General features: G+C 41.2%; 1 protein-coding gene across 16 annotated transcripts in view; it reads left to right on the top strand.

The window, feature by feature from the left end:
* The first annotated feature begins 522 nt into the window (after nucleotides 1-522).
* The window catches only part of LOC144372296 (mitoregulin-like), an 89,380-nt gene continuing 66,872 nt past the window's right edge, over nucleotides 523-23,030 (top strand). For 10 of the 16 annotated variants that reach the window (XM_078035653.1, XM_078035657.1, XM_078035659.1 and 7 more), the window contains exons 1-9: nucleotides 3,888-3,967; nucleotides 9,064-9,124; nucleotides 10,134-10,258; nucleotides 12,112-12,429; nucleotides 16,533-16,658; nucleotides 16,963-17,005; nucleotides 17,875-17,959; nucleotides 19,936-20,030; nucleotides 21,796-21,924. In XM_078035653.1, coding sequence (XP_077891779.1) covers nucleotides 12,203-12,429; nucleotides 16,533-16,658; nucleotides 16,963-17,005; nucleotides 17,875-17,959; nucleotides 19,936-20,030; nucleotides 21,796-21,924 — 705 coding nt within the window. In that variant the 5' untranslated portion in view covers nucleotides 3,888-3,967; nucleotides 9,064-9,124; nucleotides 10,134-10,258; nucleotides 12,112-12,202. Of the gene's footprint in view, nucleotides 766-3,887; nucleotides 3,968-9,063; nucleotides 9,125-10,133; nucleotides 10,259-12,111; nucleotides 12,430-16,532; nucleotides 16,659-16,962; nucleotides 17,006-17,874; nucleotides 17,960-19,935; nucleotides 20,031-21,795; nucleotides 21,925-23,030 lie in introns of those variants that run through there. The other 6 variants (XM_078035673.1, XM_078035674.1, XM_078035672.1 and 3 more) reach the window with 6 other exon arrangements.

The following is a 23,030-nucleotide window of genomic DNA, read 5'->3' as shown; positions in this document are numbered from 1 at the left end:
GTAAATGAGACTTCTTTTTCAACTGTAAATTTTATAAAATTAGATACAGATCACATATCTCCACTGAAAACTCAGTGTTTAAAAAGTATGATTGATGTTAATTGTAAAGATATACATCAAGTTTCAAAGACAATACAAAAACCAGAAATCTCTTAAATAATTTCCAAAGTGATGTTGAAATGATAAGATATATTATTAAAAACAATTTTATCTGCTTGTACTTATTTTTGAAAGAAACGAGTTACCAGAGGATTTTAAGTTGCACACGTGGTTCAAATTCTATTGCTGAGCAAAAATAAAGAGGTGCTGAGCTTACACTTGGCAAGACACCAATGTCAGCTAATAGCGCAAGGAAACATCTGATTAATGATAGATGGGACACTGTGGAGGGCTCAGAGGAGTGCAGACGGGCTCTCCAAGCACTGGGAAGGTCTCTGGAGAAGACCGACCTGTTGCTGACACACCCAGCAGGACGCCCCGCCCAAGCCGCTGCTCCGCCGGCTCTTCGCCCGGTGCCCGCTGTGAACGCGGCGTTGCTTGACCCTCGCGCAGCGCCGTAGGCCGCGGTGCACGCCGGGCGGCCGCGATGGCGGACGTGTCGGAGAGGACGCTGCAGGTGTCGGTGCTGGTGGCTTTCGCCTCCGGAGTGCTCGTAGGCTGGCAGGCGAACCGGCTAAGGAGGCGCAACCTGGACTGGAGGAAGCAGAGGCTGCAGGACAAGCTGGCGACGACGCAGAAGAAGCTGGACCTGGCCTGAAGCAGCAGGTACGGTGGGGCCGGGCGCACCGCGGGGTGGGCGAGGGGGCGCGGGGCGCCGCGGCGCTTTCCTCCCAGCGACCCCACTCCCTGGGAGCCGTCGTCCGACCCAAACGCTCCGCACCCGCGACCTCCCCGCGCCAAACCCCGCTCCAGCCCGCGCTAAACCCCGCGCGAAACTCCGCTCCAGCCCGCGCTGCGCCCGGCCGGGCCAGCCACGGAACCTCCCGACCGTCCACGACAGACCGCGTCCCCCGCCCTGACGGCCCCCAGCCGCAGGGTCTGCAGCCCAGGGCTGCGCTGGAGCTGCCCTACCCGCGCCCGCTCCGCGCTTTCCGGGGTCCCTGTCCCTGGAGCCACCGCTCTTGGGGCCCAAGCCTCAGGAAGAGTCCTACTGTGTCAGGACTGCAGGACCTGGAGGGCGAGCAGGGACGTTAACTAGAGGACACACAAGTGATGTCAGCATGAAAGTTAACTTCAAAGATAAACCAGTGGCAAAGGAGATGAACTCTCCCAAAGACTGTGAAAATGGCCACTCTCAGTCTTTGGGGAGGCGTGGCCGGCCTGGCACCTAGACTCGCTGCTCCAGGGTGTCAGGTTCAGCTTTCTGGAAAGCACTGTGAGGAGGTGTAGCCCATGTGCATGCGCCCAGGCTGGGTAGTGGAGTTCCAGAAACCTGCCCTATGTAATAATGAAACGTTGGGACAGAGATTGATAGATAGTAAAAGTACTGGTCTCATTGTTGCTTAATAGAAAAAATGATACACTTTAATGAGAAGTAATAGGGGAATGAATAACTTTTGATGGGATATAATAATACTATTACTAAACTTTTGTTAATGTGTTAGGGAAAATATTTGTGATCAAATGGCAAGTTAACAAAAACAAAACGGAATAAAAGGTATCTTAATGACGTTTTTCTATATATAGTACATGAAAAAGATATAAAAGAAAACATGCTGAAATGGTATCTCTGTGGTGGAATGCTGGGAGTAGTGTTTTTTCTCATTTTTAAGTACACCGAATGCCTATGCCTTTTTTTTTTCCCAGTACTGAGATTGAACCCAGGTGTGCCCTATCACTGAGCCACATCCCAGCTCTTTTATTATTTATTTGTTTTTGTGGCACTGGGGATAAGTCTGGGGCCTTGTGCATGCTAGGCATGTAAGTGCTCCACCAGTGAGCCACATCCCTAGCCCTTTTTATTTTTTATTGTGACACAGAGTCTGGCTAAATTGTTGAGGCTGGCCTTGAACTTGTGATCCTCCTGCCTTAGCCTCCATAGTAGCTTGAATTATAGGTGTGTGACATTTCATCCCAGGTCTATTACCTTGCGAGAAAAAAAAAGTAAATAGCAATTAATAGGTTCATTTTTTTTAGATTCTTTATCAGTTTGCTAATTTTATTTTGTAAAAAGGATCTATTGCCAAGATTTTTACTCTAAATAAAATTATTTTATATCAGTTAAAAATAAGCCAGGCACAGTGATGCAGGCCTGTAATCCCAGCAGCTCTGGAGGCTGAGGCAGGAGGATGGTGAATTCAAAGCCAGCCTCAGCAAAAATGAGGTGCTATACAACTCAGTGAGACTGTCTCTAAATAAAATACAAAATAGGGCTGGGGTCATGTGCCCCTGAGTTCAATCCCTGGTACCTAAAAAGAATTTAAAAAAATAAATTTTAAAATGTACCAAAGAATTTGGCACATAAATATTTAAGTGACTTTGTATTGGAATCACAGTGGTACAGCAAAAGCAAAATTGTCTCCTGGTAGAAATGAAAAATAAAACTTGATGGAGTATTGACTTACTTACCGGTAACTTACTGTGGTTCTGCACTTAATTTTAAATTTAGTAGGACATTTAGAGAACCAGGAAATTTTTCAAAAGTAAACTATAAAAGCAGTTAGTAAAGCAAAAATAAAAGATGATTACAAAATTATTCAACTTGGGGACAAATTGATTCAGGAACCACTTGATACCTTGAATATCTGGAAAGGACGTTTTAATAGTATTAGCTCATTCTTTCTTGTATCCACAAAAGAGACCTGAAAAGAAAGTGGACGGACGGGGCTGGGGATGTGGCTCAAGTGCTAATGTGCTCACCTGGCATGCGCTGGGGGCGCTGGGTTCGATCCTCAGCACCACATAAAAATAAAATAAAGATGTTGTGTACACCGAAAAGTAAAAAATAAATATTAAAAAATTTTTTTTCTCTCTCTCTCTCTTAAAAAAAAAAAAAAAAAAGAAAGTGGAATAAATTTCCAGCATGATATCCATGGGACAAGGAATCACCTTTCTATTTGGGTCACTGAGTGTATGAATTTTGTAAATAACTCAGGTGGATGCCAAATAATAAGGACAGAGAAGAAGCTAGTGGAATTTACTTTTTTATCTACTTTATCTTTTGCACATAATCTGCAGAAAAGAAACCAAAGAAAGATGTGCCTTTTTGGAGGGGTACATTGACAAAGATGCAAGTAGTCTTTAGTAACACAGGAAGTCAGGACAAAGTCATGTAACATTCGATGCAATGAATACTATTTGGTAATAAGGAATAAACTTATGATACAACAGTGTGGAAGCATAACATTACATGGTTCATGTAGACAAGAGTTCATACTGTACAAGTTCATTTATGTAAAAGTTCAAGAGCAGGCAAAATTTAGGGTGGACAAAAATCAACACAAGTTTGTCTCAGGAGGAATGGGATGGAATTTACTAGAAAGGACATTGGAGTTCTTCTATGAGGTTTCAGTTATAAACACACATGTTTGTCAAAATGCAGCAGATATACCTTTTAGGTTTGTGCATGTCTTTGTATGTTTTACATCAAATATTCAGCTCTCTTAGTGGTACCTATAGCACATTATTTAGGGGGCAGTGTATTGGTGACTGCGGTTGACTTCAAAATGCATAAAAATAAAGTGGGTTGATGGATAGATAGACTAAATAAGTAGGGTAAAATGTGAACAGTAGAATCGAGGTAGTGGCATATAGGTATTTGCTATAAAATTCTTTCGACTTTATTGTATGCCTAAAAGTGTTTATTTCATAAGGGGAGAAAAGTAAATAGACATAACTGAAATGTAAGAATCATAACTTAATATGATGTTTTAAACTGTCTCCGTTTGCCGTAGGTTGATAGTCTGCTTTCTGAGAGCTGATTGAAAGAAGCTCTAGAACCTAATAAAAGTCGAGATATTTACCAAAGGTAAAGTATGCTCAATTATTGGGTTTTCTCGGGACTAAGCTTATATCTCAATGAGTTGGATTTAAGGCACAGAAGTTGTTTGAGACTTTCTTGCCCTCTTTCCCTTCCTTTCTTGCTTTTTCTTTTTATTTATCTATGTTTCACCCGAAAGACAAAATAATAATGGTAGATAATATTGAGGTAACAGTGAATAAGATTTTCTAAAATGTACTTTTAAATATTTCCTATCATTATCTAAATCTACCTGGTCTTAATTTGAAATGATAAGATCAAATAAAGAATAGTAAATATTAAAAAGAAGTACCCTTCATTTATTTTATACCCTGTATGTGCCGGGCATTATAGTCTATACTCCTCAAACTTTTTCTTAAATTTTTTTCAATAATACCATAAGGTACTTATTAACATAAATAAGAAAATCAAGGCTCACAGCAGTTAGTTAATGCATCTAGCATTACTTGGCTTTAAGACACTAAAGTTGGGAGCCTATGAAAATGTTTTAAGGTGGCTAAGAAATGCAGAATTCCTGAAGCAAGGGAGAGCACTTGAGAACCTCAGAGGTGCAGGGTTTAGTCCATTACAACCAAATGGAAGGATTGCAGGGTGATGTCATGAAGGTCTAGAAGGAACTAGCTACACCTAGTGGTTGTGGGCTTGTTGCTATTGTGCAGCAACTAAAATCTGCTCAGAATGCACTGTGGTGGCTCATGCAGAATTACCCTAGGCCCTTGGCTCATGTAGCCCAGAAATGATCAGAAGTCTTGCTAGAAGCAATTTGTCTTTGCTTGGGATAATGACCTTTAATTTTCTTGAAAAGATACTGTGTTCTCTATATGAGTAAGTAGTTTCTGGTTTTAATCCCTGGGAAATTTTAACATTAAATAGACATAACGAACTAAACTGAACTAGACTGTTAACACTTTTGCATTAAGTTCAGAACATCATTAAGTAAATCTGCATATTTGGGGGTATTTAAAGAGTGTATAGCATTCAGAAGAACATGAGAAGGGGCACCAGGAGATAAATAGTAAATACTTAAGTAATAAGACCATGGGGAAGAAAAGAAAAGAGCATGAGATTCATTCTATTAACTTAAATTATTTATTAGAAGCATTTGGAAAAGTTTTACTTAAGCCAGCAATTCAAAGTGCCTAAAGGAAAAGTAAAATATAAATAATTTTAAAATGTCAAATGGAATTTAATTTACCATTATTGGCAGGATTGATTGTTTAAGGAATTATTTCAAATTAAGTTAATTAATAATAGTGAAGAAAATAATAAAGGTAATCGTGCTTGCTTTGCTAGATTTAAAAACAAAATAATATATACAGACTATATTTGAAGCCCTGGGGAAAGCTAAGTTTTGAATTTTCTTTTAAAAAATATTAAGCGTTGGGGCTGGGGATGTGGCTCAAGCGGTAGCATGCTCGCCTGGCATGCTTGGTGCGCTGGGTTGGATCCTCAACACCACATAAAAATAAAATAAAGATGTTGTGTCCACCAAAGACTAAAAAATAAATATTAAAAATTCATTCTCTCTCTCTCTCTCTCTCTCTCTCTCTCTCTCTCTCTCTCTCTCTCTCTCAAAATAAAAAATACTAAGTGTTTATGGGGAGAAGAGATTGAACCCAGGCCCCTTTGCCACATGGTTACATCCCTCATCCTTTTTATTTTTTTCTTCTGTGACAAGGTCTTGTTAAGTTGCCCTGGCTGGCCTCAGACTTTCAATCCTCCTCCTCAGCCTCTAGAGTTGCTGGGATTGTAGATGTGTGACACTCCGCCTGGCAATAATAAGTATTTTTAAGCCATAGTTAGCTTGTGAATAAAATGATCCCTTCACAGTCCCTTAAAAATTCACACTGATGTTTGGAAGTCTGAAAATGTCATTTTGCCCTTATGTTTGATTAATAGTTAGCTGGTTATAGAATTTAAAATAATTGCTACTAAAACTTTTGAAGGCATTGTTGAGTTTTCTTTGCATGCAGTGATGCTGGTAAGTCCAATTATCGTTCCTTAATAATTAGCCTGTTGACTTTTCAGCCTTGGTGTTTTTAAATTTTAGCAGAATATATTTTGGCATTGTTTTTATCTGTTTAGCACCAAGTGGATAGTTTCACTTTGAAAACTCATATATTTCTCATGAGCTCTGGGAAATTTTATTTTACTAAAGATCACTTCTTTACTTCCATTTATTTATTTTTTCTGAAACATCTTTGAGTCGGGTATTGAATATCTTGGATAGATTGTCTAGGTTTCTAAACCTCTCATGAATACTTTTGTTGCTTGTCTTTTTCTTATGCCTGGGAGTTTCTCTTGACTTTTTTTTTCCCTCCTAAATGGAATTGTAATTGAGGATTGGGTAACAAATACTGACAGTATTTTGTGTAGCAGCCACAATTAAGTCCATCAGACATTCCAAATATAACACTAACAAAAATTTTTATAACTTCTATGAATGTTTTATTTTACTGATCATGTTGTTCATTTACTAGTGTTTTTTCTTGTTTTCAGTCTTTTTTTTTATACTATCATATTCCTGCTTTCAGATTTTCTCCTTCCATGCTTAGGTTTGTTTTTAAGTTTTCTTCTGTTCTTTGAATTGTCTTTGCTTCCTTCTTGCTCGGATTCCTATTTATTTATTTATTAATTTTACATTTTATCCTTATGTTGCTGGTTTTCTTTATTTAGTCTGGTGGCCCTTTACTATTCATTTTTATTTGAGAATGTGAGCCTGGGTTGATTATTCTAGAGCCCTTTCTCGGGTTCTTCCACTGTGGCATATCTTGGTGTCTTTCCTGTTAGCACCATATGCTGAATGCAAATCAAGTTCTTTGCAGGTGGACAGGGCTCATCATGGGGTCAGGAACCAGCCTTTAGTCTGAGGAGCCTTCAGTGCAGGAATAGGTGTGCTGGAAAGTTCTTTTGTAATTATGATTCTCCCCAAATCATTTATTATTATTATTATTATTATTATTATTATTATTATTATTATTATTATTATATTTTAAGAAGAATCTTCTGGTTCAGTGGGAAAACAGAAGGTGAGATAAGAGAAGAGAGCTAACAGGCTGAGGATTTCTGTAAATAAACTTTAAAAGTTGCTACCTTTATTACAAAAGAGCCTTAACTAAATGTAAACTTAATGAGAATCTTTGCTCTTTCCCCGAGTAATACAAAGACCCCTGATGGCTTTAAGATTGATTTCCCTAAACGTGCACCCATGTGCATCCTAGACAGACCTTCATGATCCTGGAGTGTTCTGCCGGGTGTCCCTTGTGCCTGTGTGACACTTGATAAGAGTGTCACTTGATAAACGAACATGCTTCTGTTTTTTCCATGAAGCAGAAATTTGTTGCCCTCTCTTGCTGGCCCATGATCCTTTCCCATTCTTTGCTGTTTGGGGTTATTACCTTCGAAACCACTTTAGTCATTTTTTGTTCGGTTTCAGGAGGCAGCGAAGATGGGTGTGTGCTTAGTTTTTATCCTGAACCAGGAATCTTAAGAATCTGGGCTGTTTGAGGATTTGATAATTTTATAGATATGAAGCAGATATTTTCTTGGATTGTGTATTATAAAAAAATCATTTTGCACTCTGGCTCTCAAGTGAGATTTCTGAGTTCTTTCATTCAACAGGCCATCTGTCAAAATAAGCAGCTTTACTAAGTCTCATCTGACAAAACTCTGCTGCTGGATTCTCCCGGGTGGGTCAGTGGCTCCTGATGTCCCAAGACCAGTGGTTGGTGACATTCTGTCTCTTCTGCCAGCCTCAGCTTGTTGATGATGTCTGTCTTCAGAATTGCAAAGTCCTTAGGGGGCAGTATTTAAGAGCAGGAAGGGGAGGGGGTTTCTTAATGCCTTGCTGTAGAGGCTGGGGGCAGGGGGCATCCTGAGCATGCTCTTTTATGTTCTGTTGGCCAGCCCAGGTGTCCCCCCACCACCTGCAGTGGAGGCTGAGAACAGAGGGCAGGTCACAGGATAGAGGAAGCCAGAGGAGGGTTTGGGGCAGGCACCTGGCAGGGTCAACCAGTTTCATGTTGCCATTTCTCTTTTTCTGCCCATTTCACAAAGGACTTTTGACTCCTACCCCTTTTCCCTTTTATGTCATTTCACTCACATCTGTAAGAGAAAAACAGCTCCAGTAACACAGAAGTCACTTTTCAGAGAGTGAGAGAAAAGCCAGGGCTCCGAATAGTAAAAAAAGATTTGATGTTTGAAAACTCCTCTGGGTGCCACGGCACACACCTGTGATCTCAGTGGCTTAGGAGGCTGAGGCAGGAGGATCATGAGTTCAGAGGCAGCCTGAGCAACTTAGTGAGTCTCCAAGCAACTCAGGGACACCCTGTCTCTAAATAAAATGCAGAAAAGGGCTGGGGATGTGGCTCTGTGGTTCAGTGTTCCTGGATTCAATCCTTAGTATCAAGAAAAAGAAGGAAAACTCCCCTATCATCAGTTGTACCCCATTTTTGGTCATTTTTTGTATCTCTTCTCTGGGTGTCTGAGACTTAAACTGAGATATATGAGCTGTCTCTGTAGCCCAAAGCATTGCACCTGTCCCGAGAGCCTGTTCAAAAGGGGTGTGTAGTGGCAGTGGCAGGAAGAGGCAGCCACTGCCACTGCCACTAGTCCGAGTGCCCACTCAGAGTCCGGGTGCCCACCTGCCCTCCCTGCTGCCCTCCCAGGGACCCACTGTGGTTCTTTTTAGAACCTTATTTTCTCTGCCTGGAGTCGGGCTTGTTGGGAGACTTACACAGCTGTGGTGGGGGTCAGTTGTGTCTCATGTCCAGTTCCTTGGCTTTGGCAACTGTAGAGCTGGGGAGGCGTCTTAGAACCCAGAGCCCCTCCTCATTTTAGACTCAGGAGACTGAGGCCCCAGGTCCCTGACATTTCTGAGCCTGGTTTTCCTGCCCAGGGCCTTGGAGCGCCCCTTGGATCATCTAAAGCAATGGGTACAAAGGTTTTTACATGTGGATTTTTAAACATTATTTTTAACAGTAGCCAATGGCCTTGGCTGCTTAGTGATTGAATGATTTTTTTAAATAGCTTTCTAATTGTGACAACAGAAAAATCATCATATTTTCTTTTTTTTTTTAATTTAGATGTATCCAGTTAAAACAGGCAATAGATGAGAATAAAAATGTTCTTCAAAAGCTAAGAAAAGTAAGTATTATGTGAATCATATTAGAAAAAAAACTTTTTATATAAATATTTTCATGAAGAGGAATGAATTGGAGTCGGTAAGTTCCTGGGTTTGCATTAGAAATAAAGCCCAACCCAGAGGTGCTGAGTGGGGGCATGGTCTTCCAGGTGTGCTTCAGAGCAGAAGAGAACCTCCAGCCCTGCTGAGGTCTTCAGCATTAAGGACCCAGAAACCAGACACTGCCTTTCAAATGTGTGCATTGTATAATTTAGATGAGTTGCATTTTGGAGCCATTTTGATTTTAATCCCACTGTGGGTAGAGTCTAGCCCTCGGTGAGTGGAAGGAAGTCTCATCTCGGTGGTGGCTCTCACAGCAATGACTGCCAGATTGGAGGAGCCAGCTTTACCCTTGGCCATCCCTTCAGGAGTTTTTTTTTTTCCTATGGGCCTGAGTTTCATCTACGTGTCTAGGGCTAGAGGCTCATGGAGCAAGTGGAAGTCACCTGAAAGTGTCCCCTGCCTGTGTCTGAATCCTTGTTACTGCATCTGAGTGTCTCCTCTGCATTTCTGCAGTGACACAGAACTTTTCAACGCAGGAGGCAGGCTCGCCCCGAGTTTGAAAACCTAGTTAACCCATTTCACAGATGGGAAAACAGCCTTCAAAGGTGAAGAAACAATGTCTCTGTCAGTAAGCGGCAGAACCTGGGACCAGCCCTCTCCTTTCTGACTCTGGAGCCAATATCCTGTCAGACCCTGTCCCCTACTTGACTCTAGAGTGTCTGCAGTGCTCAGCAAAAAACAAAACGAAAACAAAACCATGTGGTTTTGTGTTTTCATTTGGCTTGCATTCCAACTCAATTACTTCACTACATTTCTTGTAACTCTGATGTATTTCCCTAAGGTAAGTATAATCTCACACTAGTCTTTATTTTGTCCTACAGCACTTACTGTGGTTTTTATTGTTATTTTTTTAAGATGAATGTAATTAGGAAACTAAAAATCATTTTTCAATGAAATATTCTCTCCTAGGCGGATGAGTCTGCACCCGTCAGGAACTATAATCAGAGAAAGGAGGAGGAGCAGAATTTTCTGGACAAGCTCACTCAACAGCTGCAGGCGCTTGCTGTGACCACAAGCAGAGAACATAGAACTGAGTATGCTATCTTCTTGCCTTCATTCCTTTCTTTCAGATATTATGTTGCTATCATTTTTACATTTGATTCTGAAATAAATATATGCTATAACAGCATAGATATGAGGAAATGACCACAATGGTCTGAATAATGAGTAGTTATTGTGCATGATAGGACACGTCAAATCCCAAGAGAGATGTAAAGATGTGCACGTCCTAGTCTTTGCCCTCAGATTACTCAAGATGTAGTTGGGAAAGCAAAACAGAGGTGCGAGAAGCTACGTAAACAAGTGTTAAATAACTAGGATGACGCCCTGAGTGTCAGTGTTGATGGGTAAGGAAAATGACTTGCAGTGTCTACTGACAGGGTCCCCTTTCTTATAAATGTTTTTTAAAAATTTGAAGTAGACACATAATTGTTTTTCTGCTGGAGAGAATGTTAATAATCTCTCTTACAAATTACAAAAGACTTGTAGGTATAAACAAACCCAATTTGTAGGGAGCAATAAAATATCAATTATTTAGACCCTTCAAATGCTCTTCCCCAGCTTTTTACACTGTGGGAAAAATGGTAAGAATATTGACTCGAAGATTCTAGAATTTTCACTGAATTCTAGCATTAAGAATGTCAGAATAGCTGATATTTTACTTAACTTTTCCACCACAAACAACTATAAAAATCTGTGCAAATAAATAATATGCATTCTTTTCAAATGAACATATAACATTAGTCAAAATGAGCCATATAGGACCAGAGAGCAATTTTCAATAAATTTCAAAGAATTGAAATTGTATATATTTTTTGATCTCTTAGAATTTTATTAAAGCTCAGTGACAGAAAAATAACTAGATATCATTAAAAGTCTGCAAATTAAGTTACATACTTTATCTGTATGATGCATTAATTCAAGAAAGTATTGCACTAGAAATTGGAAAATATTTCAAATGATAAAAATGTATGACTCTGGGGCTGGGTTGTGGCTCAGCGATAGAGTGCTTGCCTAGCACGTATGAGACGCTGGGTTTGAGCCTCAGCACCACATAATACCTTTATTTATTATGTCCAACTACAACTAAAAAAATATTTTAAAAAGGATGTATGACTCATGGATTGCAGCCAAGGCAGTGCTTAGAAAGGAATTCATGGCTTCAATGAATAATTTTAAAAGATACCAAAAATCAATTATTGAAGCTGTTAACTTAAGAAGCCAGAAAAAAGAACAAGGTAAACCCAAGGGAAAGGAAAAAATACAATGGGAACAGAAAACAGTGACATCAACAGATAAACAGTGGTGCATTCAGCAAAGCCAAACATTGACTTTTCTGTAAATATTAATCAAATTGATAAATTCTTAGCAACACTGATTAAGAGGAAAGAAATACAATAGTGATGAAGATAAATGGCTCTAGGTATATCCAGATACTCCAGTATACATTCAAGAGCTCTACCACTGAACCACTGCCTCAGCCCTCATCCTAACTGGCTCTGATGGGAAGCTCACTGCAGGCAGACATTGTTCTAAACACTTTACGGATTGTCACTCACCTGATCCTCATGACAGCCTTAGGAGTCAGGTTCTGTTGTTATCTCAACTTTATTTATGAGAAAGGGAGAGCTTACAAGAAGGTCACCCACGGAAGAGAGAGAGCCAGAATCAAAACCCCCACTTGTGTTTCAAGCACTGTGTGAGAGCGCTCAAGCAGCGTGTCCTGAATGGGGGACCCAGGCCGGGGGTGGAGTGCTCTTGTAGCACAGGCCTCGCTCATATGAACCGGCTCCTTGTCCACCCTCAGTCCTTCAGGTCACGTGTGCTCAGCACGGTTGTGGGAACCATTAGTTGTACTTTCCTTTCATTGCTTTTTTTTTTTGGCCAGCTCCAAAAATGGAACAGTTCTTCAAGGTACAGAGGTTCTGCTCCAACTGGGTTTGTATTCGCATGTTTTTCCAAGAGATCTCCTCATACAAATGCTTTTTGTAGAACTGATGTACTTACGGACAAAGAGGAAGATGAGGATTCTTCTGAGGAAGATGAAGAAGGTGAAAATGATGACGAAATGGAAGAAAGTGGTGGAGAGGAAGAAGAATCAGAAGAGGAAGAGGAACAAGAAAATGAATGTCCTAAACAAACAAGTAGAAAATATATTGCTCTTGGAGATTTTACTGCTCAGCAAGTTGGGGACCTTACATTTAAGGTAAGTAGAGAAGACGGGGACCTAGTGTAAGGAGAATGTTTCTAAAGGCTCAGTCTGTTTAAATAAGGGATTATGATTTACAAGCAGTAGTTATGTGAGAGTCTATTATTAAAGTTACCTGTTCTAAAGATGTGGCTTTAGTGTTGATAAATCTTAACAAGGGGTAAAATTTTATAATTAGTTTCTGAATGTCATATGTACCAAGTTATTCAGGTGAGTTAGGCAGTGTTCTAGCTGAGGTAGGGGGAGCACTATCACACTTCTTCCTGTTGGCTTAGACTTGAAGGGGCGCACGTCCATTCTAGGCCTGTGCATACATAAGTGGCAGGTGGGATAGAAAAAAGAAGTTGTGGGTCTTGTTTGTTTATGCAGAGCAGGGATCAGACCTGGCCTAGCCGGGCAGGTGATCTACCCCTGACCTACAGCCTCAGCCATGCAGGTGTGGTTTGTAAAGGATTTGAGACAGTTTTCTGCTAGTGAAATGATTCAAAGAAATTTTTATTGAATATATAAATCTTGATCTTTTGTTTAACTTCAAAGTGTGACACTCATTAATAGTAAAATATGCAAGAATATTGTACAAGTAATATCTTTATTGTTTTTTGTTTGGTTTGGTACCAGGGATTGAATTTGGGAGTGCTTTATCACTGAGCTACGTCCCCACCCCTTTTTATTTTTACTTTGAGACAGGACCCCTTGCTAAGATACTTAGAACCTTGCCAAGTTGCTGAGGCTGGCCCCAAACTTGTAGTCCTCCTGCCTCAGACTCCCAAGTCACTGAAATTACAGGCATGTGCTACTGCACTCAGCTAATACATTTTAATTCATAGGTTTTTTTTTTAACTTTTCCTGGAAAAATGCCACCAATACTAAATAATAATGTATATTCTAAGAAAGTCTTTGCTTTTACATGTCTTCAGTAGTGGAAATTACTGTTTTTCAAGGATGGATTATATTTCGTACATGAACAAGTATTGTTTTCAATGGACAAGTATTGTTGAAAACATGGATTAGGTAGGTAGGAACATTGGGTAAACTATTTTTGTTTCAAAATAGGGCTTAACTTAATAGAATCATTTTTCTTCAGGGATTTATATGATACTCCTGGAAGAAATTTTCCAAAGAGAGACTTACAAATTTAAAAATATTTTCTGTAATAATCAAATTGCTAGAATAAGTACGGGTCCTCATAAATGCTTGTGGAAATGGTCCCCATTTGCATGTAGAATTTGAATGTGTGTTGAGCAACCCAAAGGAATGATTCATTTATAGTCACAAAGGTATTGGGGTATGGCAGTAGGGAAGCATTTGATAAAAGTTAGGATAAATATTGAATTAAGGAAATATTTCCTTTTTTCAGTGTATATTTTAAAGCATTAGTAATGAAATGCTACTCATGACTAGTGAGCTTTATTTTTATTTTTAAATTTGTACTTTGTTTTGCGTTAAGAAAGGAGAAATTCTTCTTGTAATTGAGTTCCTGACGGAGGGGCGGGGTTATTCTCTGACACCACGGGTGTCATTTTCCATATCAGCTCCATAGCACCAGCCAGTGTCTAGCAACTCAGTTGGATTCTGGCCTTAACTCCTGGATTTAGCACAGGTGTCACACAGTAAGGGCACAGTTCCACTAGACTGCCCTATGTTCAGATGCCAGTCACATGTCCCAGCAGCCACTTGTACTTCTGACTGATTGGCCAAAAATTCAGAAGTCTCATCTCCTTCTGCAGGGGTCTCATGATTCCCTAGGGTGACTCACAGAACTTGGGAGAACACTTTCCTGTCTGTCCTCTGTATCTGAGGATACAGAGCAAAAATATCTTAAAACAGTTGCGTCTATATTGAACATGTACATTTCTTTTTCTTGTCATTATTTTCTAAACTATACAATATAATAATCATTTATTTGGCATTTACATTGTGTTAGAGATCATAAGTATTTTGTATATGATTTAAGGTATGTGGGAAGATGTATACAGGTCATATGCAAATACTGTATCATTTTATATAAGTGACTAGAGCATCCTTAGGTTTAGTATCCATGGGGATTCCTGGGACCAATCCCCTGAGGATACTGCGGGACAACTATACTTGGATGTACCAGTTTATTATAAAGGATGCAACTCAGGAACACCAGTGAAGAAGACGCACAGGGCAAGATGTTGAGGTGGGGCATGCAGGACCTAAGCGTGCTGTTCCCCAAAGCCTTTGTGTATTCACCCACCTGGAAGATACCGAAGCCTCAGCCTCCCGGGGGTTTCTATGGAAGTTTGTTTATTCTCATTAACTAAATCACTGACCATTGGTGATGAATTTAATCTCTAGCTCCTCCATCCTCCCTAAAGTTTGGAAGGAAGAGCTGAAGGTTCCAACCTCTAATCCCTTCCTGAAGCTGTCTAGGGGTCCTCTAGAGGCACCTCACTAGCCTGCACACTAGAATGGTTGAACTTCTTAGGAATAAGAAAACTTCTTATGGATAAGAATTCAGGAGATTCCAAGAGTTTTAGGAATTCTTTGCCAGCAAAAGACACAAATATATATTTTCATTACACTCATTAAGAAGTAAACAAATAGGGGGAATTATTTTTAATATTTTATATTGTCTAATATATCAAAAATATCGTTTCAACACATGATCTATATTTGGACATTGAGTTACTTGTTTTATATTAGGTTCAAAATCCAGTGTGTGTTTACGTGGACAGCACATCTCAACCTGTGCTAATGTGAAGAGCTCAGTAGCCACGGGTGGCGAAGGGCTATGCACCATGCAGGACAGGTCTAGGTGGTCCTTTGGAAGGCAGCAAGCATTCCAGCTCGTGGTGACATTTATTCAGGGTGTTTGCAACCTATAATCACCATCAATTATGCCACAAAGAACCTAAAATTAGCTTCTATGAGTACCAAAAAATCTCCCCAAAGCAGCTCACCTGAGGTAGCTGCGTCTTCTCCCACACATGGGAGGAGTGTGGAGATGGCTTTCTGGTGCTGGTTCAGGCCCCACCTGCAACTCCATAGCTCCAAGTGAGGCAGCTCTTCCTGGGTTACCTCTTTAGTTAAGTCAGTGGCCAAATCCTTTAATGATTCTCAGCAGCAAAAGGGAAAAGAGGAAAGAATCAAGAAATATGAGCTGCTATCTAAGGAGGTAAAAAGTTTTCTGGAAGTTAGAAAACTTCAGCCACGTCTCGACGACCAGCATATTTAGTCCCCAGGCCACACCTAGCTGCAAGGGAGGCTGGCTGGCCAGATGGAGTCTCAGCAGGCCCGATGAGTCAGTGGTTCTGCTAGAGAGGAAGAGGTGGAGGGTGGCCACCTGCAGCCTGTTTGGATCAGTCTGAATGTACCTCTTTGTAGACTCTTGGTTGTTCTTCTTGGGTGAAATCCTACATGCTTGTCAGTGCTTCAAAGGGTTTACACCTTTATATCTTGATTTATTTTGCCAATTTTGTCTTGGCAAAATTATGGCCTCCTATGTCAAGAGGGCTTATTTCCCCATGCATCTGCCGAGGCTGGCCAGTACCAGTCTTTCTTAGCCTTTGCCAATGTGGTCAACAAAACAGCCTCATAGTTTTTATTTGTACTTGTGATACTCCGAATGAGGCCGAGCATCCTTTCATATGATTTACGACCATTTGCGCTTCTTCTTTGTGGATAACCAGTTCAGTTTCTTTGACCATTTTTCAAATGAATTTTTTTAAAAAATCTTTTTCTTGATTTATAAGAGCTTTTTATGAAATTAACCCTTAGAACTTGGTGTTAATGGTTTCTTTATTGACCTTCAGCTGCGTGTATTTTTTATTAGTGAAATCTGCTAGCATTTCCATATATGATTTTTTAAATTTTGGTATCGTAACTGCAAAGGGCTTTACTCCACCTTTATTTTCTCCTATCAAAGGTAATTCTTTTAATTTTTTTCATTTGAATAAATTCTACCTGGGATTTATTTTGGTGAATTTGCTGTTTATTTTAGTCTTTGTCATTGTTTCACATAGTGAAGTTATCAGTCATGGGTTGAAATTTTTTCCCTGTCACATATAAATTCCCCTCTGTGCCTGAAAGTTTCTGAAAGTCGTAGCATTTTTATTTGTTGATTTTTGTGTTAGTTGGAAAGCACTTCCTGTTTCAACACTTTTCCAGCCCTGTGACAAAGAAGAGGAGCAGGCGACAAGTGAAGAGGGCAGTGAGGAGGACACCGGGGGGACAGAGGGTGAATCCGAAGCTAATCAGAGGTACAGAGCGCGGGAGAGCGAGCAGCTTCTGCCGACTTTTTAATTTATTTTTACTATTAAAATAATGCAAGATTTTCTTGAAATGGAGTCAACTTATACCCAGAGAGCTTTTCATATTATTGTTGACCTAAAGGTCATGGCTACTTTAGTTCTGCAATTATTTTTAGTGCATTTAGTTCTAGCTTGGCCTCGCCTAGAGATTGTTTGGTCTTCAGAATCTACTGAGTGTTTGTACTTGTTCTCTGATTCGTGTGGTGAGGGGCAGAGGCTGCGCCTGCACTTACCTGCTCTTTCATTTCCCCAGAACTGATACTCGCTGCAGTGCTGTTCAAAAAGCTATCTCAGAGGTTGGTATCTGCTGTCTTATTAATAATACTTTATATTTGATGTCTTATAATATTTTTGGCAATTAAGACATTTGGGATGTCCTAAGTGTTCTATTACCTTTAGTTCTGGTTGAGTTCAGATTCAAACCAGGATGGAGACTCTTCTAGACTGCCTAGATCTACCCAGGCTCAGGTGTGGAAGGTGCAGGGCAGAAGGCTTCTCTTTCTGCCTTAGCAAGCCTGAGCTGCAACCAGCATTTCTCATTAGGGCTTCTGTACAAAAAGAGTAGATCATCTCATTCATGGTGTGATTTCAGAGCTCGGAATCTTTCTCATTGACCCTATCCAGATTATTTATCATTTTGGCAAAGGCTGGCATTAGATTTTAGTTATTATTTGAAAAGTCTGAAAAACCCAGAAAGGTAAGACACTATCTGTAATCCTGTCATTTAAAAAAAATGACACGACAAAATGAAAATTCTCCACCCCGTGAGTAATCACCATGAACGGTTCAGTTAGCATCTTCCTGACCTTCTACTGCTCTTCTAACTCCCAAGGAGATGCTAGTGGTATCATCTGCTGAAAGGCAGTGCAGTTGGGGTGGGGGTGGAGCAGGAGCATTACAGTCAGAATGTACTTGAAGCAGTGATCTAGAAACACAAAGCTCTGCGCCCAGCACTATGTGGGCCCCAAGTCCTTGTGAGAGTGCAGATCCAGTGATGGCCATGGCCTCTCAGGAATTGGGTCACGTTGCAGCACTTTCCCGACACGTGCACGTGGTGTTTTCCCGTTGGGTTGGGCTTGCTGTGGTGCTGAAGGGACACAGTGGGGAGGTGAGGAATCATGGATGGAAGCGAGCAGACCACTTTTGTTTGTCCTCTCCTCGGCAGATGAACACCGTGGGTGTGTTAACCAGCATGGGGGCTATCCCCGCAGGCTTCAGGCCTTCCACACTCTCCCAGCTGCTGGAGGAAGGTACGGTGGCGCTCGGCCTCTGCAGCCATGCTTGGAGGCTAATTTTTCTCTGGTAGCTAAAACAAGTTGAGGAAGATGCCGAGTCTCACTTCTCTTTGGAGCACGTCCTTTCCTTGTCCCTCTTGTGACCATAAGCAAGGACTCCAGTTCTATGAGAGGACCATCTGTTTACCTGTGATGTGGGCTCCAGCCCTTCCCTATTCTCTTTAATTGCCAGCCCTTTCCTGCTCTCTAGCCTGCCTGTCCTGCCTTCCCCTGCCACCACTGTGAGCAGCGCACCACAGTGCCAATGGCCCATCCCGTCCCAGCATCGTGCCACCAGCCCATCCCGTCCCAGCAAGGAAGCCTCCCTTCCTCTGCTCCTCTTCACAGCAAGGGCTCTCCTGGAGCGTTCCGTGGGCTTTCTGATTCCTGTTCACCCTGGATTTCCCGGTGCTTGGCAACTTTTGTCTAGAAGCTCATTTTGAAGGGGAGTCATGAGGTGCAGGCTGGCTCCTGTGTGCCTGAGCCATTAACTGCGGGTGGAAGGGCTGCTTCAAGGTTATTTCTGCTGGGAAGGTTCTTCCTGCTCCTTCGCATCCTGTAGTCTCAGGGTCCCTTCTACCTTGGCAGCGATGCCCGCTCTGGCAGCGCGGCTTCCCTCCCACCCTGTGAGCACATGCACTAGTCTCATGTGCCTACTTCTCTGTTTCCCTCACTCAGCCGTGGTCAACAAGGATTCTCGGCTCCATTTGCAGCTCCTAGCACAGCCCATGGCACAGGGCAGGGACTTAAATGATTTCTTAAACAAAAAAGTGATTTTATAATAAATATTCTTCATGATAAACTATGGAAGAGAAGTATAAAAATGCTTATGTATCTCCCATATCCTGCGTGGGCAAGGGAATGGCTTCCCTTCGGAGGGATGGGCTGGCTGGGAAGTAATAGTTAAAAAAAGTACCACGAGATGACCTCAGAACACAGGAAAGCAGTTTCAGAGCAGGGGCATCAAAGAGCAAAGCTGACCAGATGGGTCTAGCTCCTAACAAAGAATGGAGCCCGCGCTTGCTTTATTTATATTGGAACACATCAAAGACTTTTGGTAGAAAATTCTTCACCAAAGCAGGATAGAGGTGGGGACAGGTAGGCTGCTTCATTCCTGACAGGTCATACCCATCTCCGGTGCTGCGCAGGACCTTTTGGCAGAGTGGAGGGGGAGTTCACTTGCATTGGGTGGTCTTGATAGCAGAAGTGCCACTATAAGTTCCCAAATACGAGACCTACCCCCTCGCTGGCTTAAGTGTTGAAAAGGTCCTTGTGCATTTTGTGGATGGATTCCTGCACTTTTGTGTTAAGAAGTAAAACTAGGTTCTGGGGCCGGGCTCAATGTAGAGCGCTTGCCTAGCACATGTGAGGCACCGGGTCCATCCTCAGCACCACGGAAGAGTAAATAAATAAAATGAAGGTATTTTATGCCTCTACAACTAAAAACATATATGTGAAGAAAGAAGCAGGGCTGGGACTGGGGCTGGGGCTTAAATGGCACAGGACTTGCCTAGCATGTGTGAGGTACCAGGTTCGATCCTCAGCCCCACATATAAATAAAAATAAAGTTACATCAACAACTAAAAAAATTTAAAAAAGAAGCAAAACTAATGGTTATGTATTTTTTCTAAAATATATAAAAAAATGTTACACATTTCTGCATTTTATAGAAATATTTGAATAAATCATCTTCACTGTGAAGCATGTTGTTGGTCTAAACTCTTTAAGATCTTCCTTAAAACTATCTTAAAGTAGTCTTTTATCAGTTTTTATCTTAAAATTTTGAGCATGATTCTATCTTGGTTCATCTGTCTTGGAAAGCAAGTTGCTAGTAAGCCCCTTGGCATTTTGGAAATATCTGTTTCCTAAATTTGTAGCATAATGTCTGAGACTTTTGGTTTTGAATTTCATTCTTCTTTTTATAAGAAAATAAAGGAAAGCTGTTTTTTCAGGGAATCAGTTTCGAGCAAGTTACTTTCTGCAACCTGACCTCACGGCATCACAGCTGGCCTTCAGAGATCTGATGTGGGACGCGAAAACAGGCACTGTGAGTACAGCGACAGCAGAGATGCTGCAGCCTGGCTGCCGTTGTCCTGGGGCCAGCACATGAGTGACATGTGGCTTTAAAGCAGTGGTGTTCACATAGCCAAGGCAGCACCTAGACTTGGTCCCCTGACTCTGGTTTCTCTTAGCGGTTGTGCCCTTCTCCCATGGCCACAAAGGATGTAATACTGAGTCTCCCTGTTCATCATGCTTTACCTCAGTGTCTTCATCTGGGAACAGGGATGACAGTCCTCCTAACATCGAGTGGTTGTGAGAATTTATGAAGGCTTTGGCAGTGCCTGGCAGAGTATGAGAACGCAGTCAGTGTTGGCCAGCACTGTGCTTTGGATAGGTGCCCCACGGCCCATGGGTCAAGGCTTGCTGCCAGCCTGGGGGCTATTGGGAAGCGGTAGGACCTGGAGCTGGGGCCTAGTGAGGGGAAGTTACATGGCTGAGCCACACCCATGAAGGGATTGTGGGACCCCAGCCCCTGCCTCTCTCCCATCTGCTTCCTGGCTGCTGCGAGGTGACACATCACACCACCATGTGCTCCCCGCTCTGATTCCCTGCCTTGCCACTGGCCCCAAAACAGTGGAGCCAAGCGACCATGGACTGAGACCTCTGAGACCAAGAACTAAGCAGACTTTGCTGTCTGCAAGCTGCTCATCTCAGATCTCTTGCAGTGGGAAGCTGCCAGCTCCGTCAGGAAGAGTGGAAGTGACATGATCTTAGTTGAGTGGGAATGAAAAAGTTGGCAGAACCTCATGATCACACTTTTTGGGTACCACCAAGAAAAAAAGATTCTTGCTATGCCAGTATTTGAAGTAGAATATGCTCTTGATCTTTAATTCTACTTTATATCTGCCTGTAACAGATATAAACTGCATTAGAGTATGTCACTCTCTTCCCATTTACCTTGACTTTACCCCTCAGTGTTGGCCGGGGTGGTAGGAAGGGGGGTGCAGAACTTGGTGCCCCTAATCCTCTCACCCTGAGCATCAACTGGCACCTTAGTAGGAGGTGCTGTATTGCGATTGGGCAGAGGGGCTGCTTGGTGCACCAGTGCTTGAGCAGATCACAGTTAATGCCGTGAACTTGTGCCCGGGAACTAAAAACCCAGCTCTCATTACTTAAATAAAAAGGTGACAGATTATTGATATTATCTTATCTTTTGCAACAATATAAATTATTTAAATGAAAAGGCTTGTGATCATAAAGCAGAATGTAAAGTTTAGCTGATTGAAGCTGTTCTTTAAAAATAAAAATACAGAATGCCAGTTTATGTATTCACAATCTGACCTTTATCTGTGAAATAGATTTGAACAGTCAGACCAAACATGACATTCTATGTCAAAGCATCTAAGAACCAAAGAGGAGGTAGCTGGGTGACATTAATGCCAGGTATCTTGGTTGTCATGCTAGGGTAACTCTTTACAATTCCTCACATCGTATGGGAATGGACCTGGAGACTAGAATACAGTGATTCGAGGGTCAGGTCATATATTTTACCTGCTAGTACTAGTAGTCTTTCATTGAAGTTTTTAAGTAGTTAAAAAAAATGCAAATATTTCAAATATAACTTTATGCAAAATTTACCTGAAATAACTGGGTTTGATTTTGAACAGACTATTGAAACTCTGTGTATGTATATCCATGTAAAAGTTTTCCTTTTTGTATTCTATGTATATCTTCTTAAGCTGTATTTTACAAATGATGCTTTGGAAATGGATTTGTACCACTATTAATAGGTTTTTATGTTTTTCTTTCAGATTAAGTCAAGGCCAAGTCGTGTTTCCTTGATCCTCACCCTGTGGAGCTGTAAGATGATTCCTCTCCCAGGAACGAGCATCCAGGTGCTCAGCAGACATGTTTGCCTCTGTCTGTTTGATGGCAGTAAGGTAAGCTCACTGAGTTGAACCATCTCACACAGGATGATGGAGAAGCCCTTGTGTGGTACCACACATTAAATGTGGAGTGCGCTGTGTGTGTGAGTGTGTGGTACCGCAGTGGGTTAACCCTGGCTCTTCAGTGTGTGATGTTGGTACACACACAGTTAACCCATCTGGGCCTTAGATTTCTTCACTTATGAGAGGGACTGGTACCTGTCTTCTAGTGTTGTGTACAGTTCAGGTCTAAGTATAGAGCATTGCATTTTTGAAAATGCAATGTATATCCAGCTCCCCAGGCAAGATATGGAGCATCGCCATCTCTGGAATCCTTTTCTGCTCAGCTCTTCCCTGATTCCTAAAAGACCATTTTTTACCTAATACCAAATGATAGTCTGAATGACTTCTAAAAAAAATAATGTATCTTTCATGAGATGTAGCTTAAGTGGTGCTTAGGTAGAAATCCGTAGCTTTAATTGCATATACTAGAAAGAGGGAAGGTTTAAAATCAGTGATCTAAGCTGGGAACTTAAGAGACTAGAAATTGAAGAGTGAATTAAACCTAAGAATGTAGAAAAGAGGAAATAACAAAGAGTAGAAATTAATGAAATAGAAAACAGGTGGACAGAAGAGAAAATCAGTGGAGATGAAGTTTGATTCTTTGAAGAGATTAATAAAATTGAAAGATGCCCAGAAAGACTGACCAAGATACTTTAAAAAGAGTGAAAGAAAGCCGGGCGAGGTGGCACATGCACACCTGTAATCCCAGCAGCTCTGGAAGCTGAGATAGGAGAATCGCAAGTTCAAAGCCAGCCTCAGCAACAGTGAGGTGCTAAACAACACAGTGAGACCCTGTCTCTAAATTAAAAAAAAAAAAAAAATAGGGCTGGGGATGTAGCTCAGTGGTTGAGTTCAATCCCTGGTACAAAAAAAAAAAAAAAAAAGAAAACAAATTATCAATATCTCCTATTGAAATAGAAATATCATTACTGATCCTGCAGACACTGAGGACAATAAGGGGTATTATAAGGAATTGTATGCCAGTAAATCTGACAACATTGATGAAATAGATAATTTTATAAAAAACCATAATTTACTGAAACTGACATAAGAAGAAA

Source organism: Ictidomys tridecemlineatus (genome assembly GCF_052094955.1).
Source record: "Ictidomys tridecemlineatus isolate mIctTri1 chromosome 12 unlocalized genomic scaffold, mIctTri1.hap1 SUPER_12_unloc_2, whole genome shotgun sequence".
Taxonomy (NCBI): domain Eukaryota; kingdom Metazoa; phylum Chordata; class Mammalia; order Rodentia; family Sciuridae; genus Ictidomys; species Ictidomys tridecemlineatus.
This window is presented reverse-complemented; position numbering and strand designations above follow the sequence as displayed.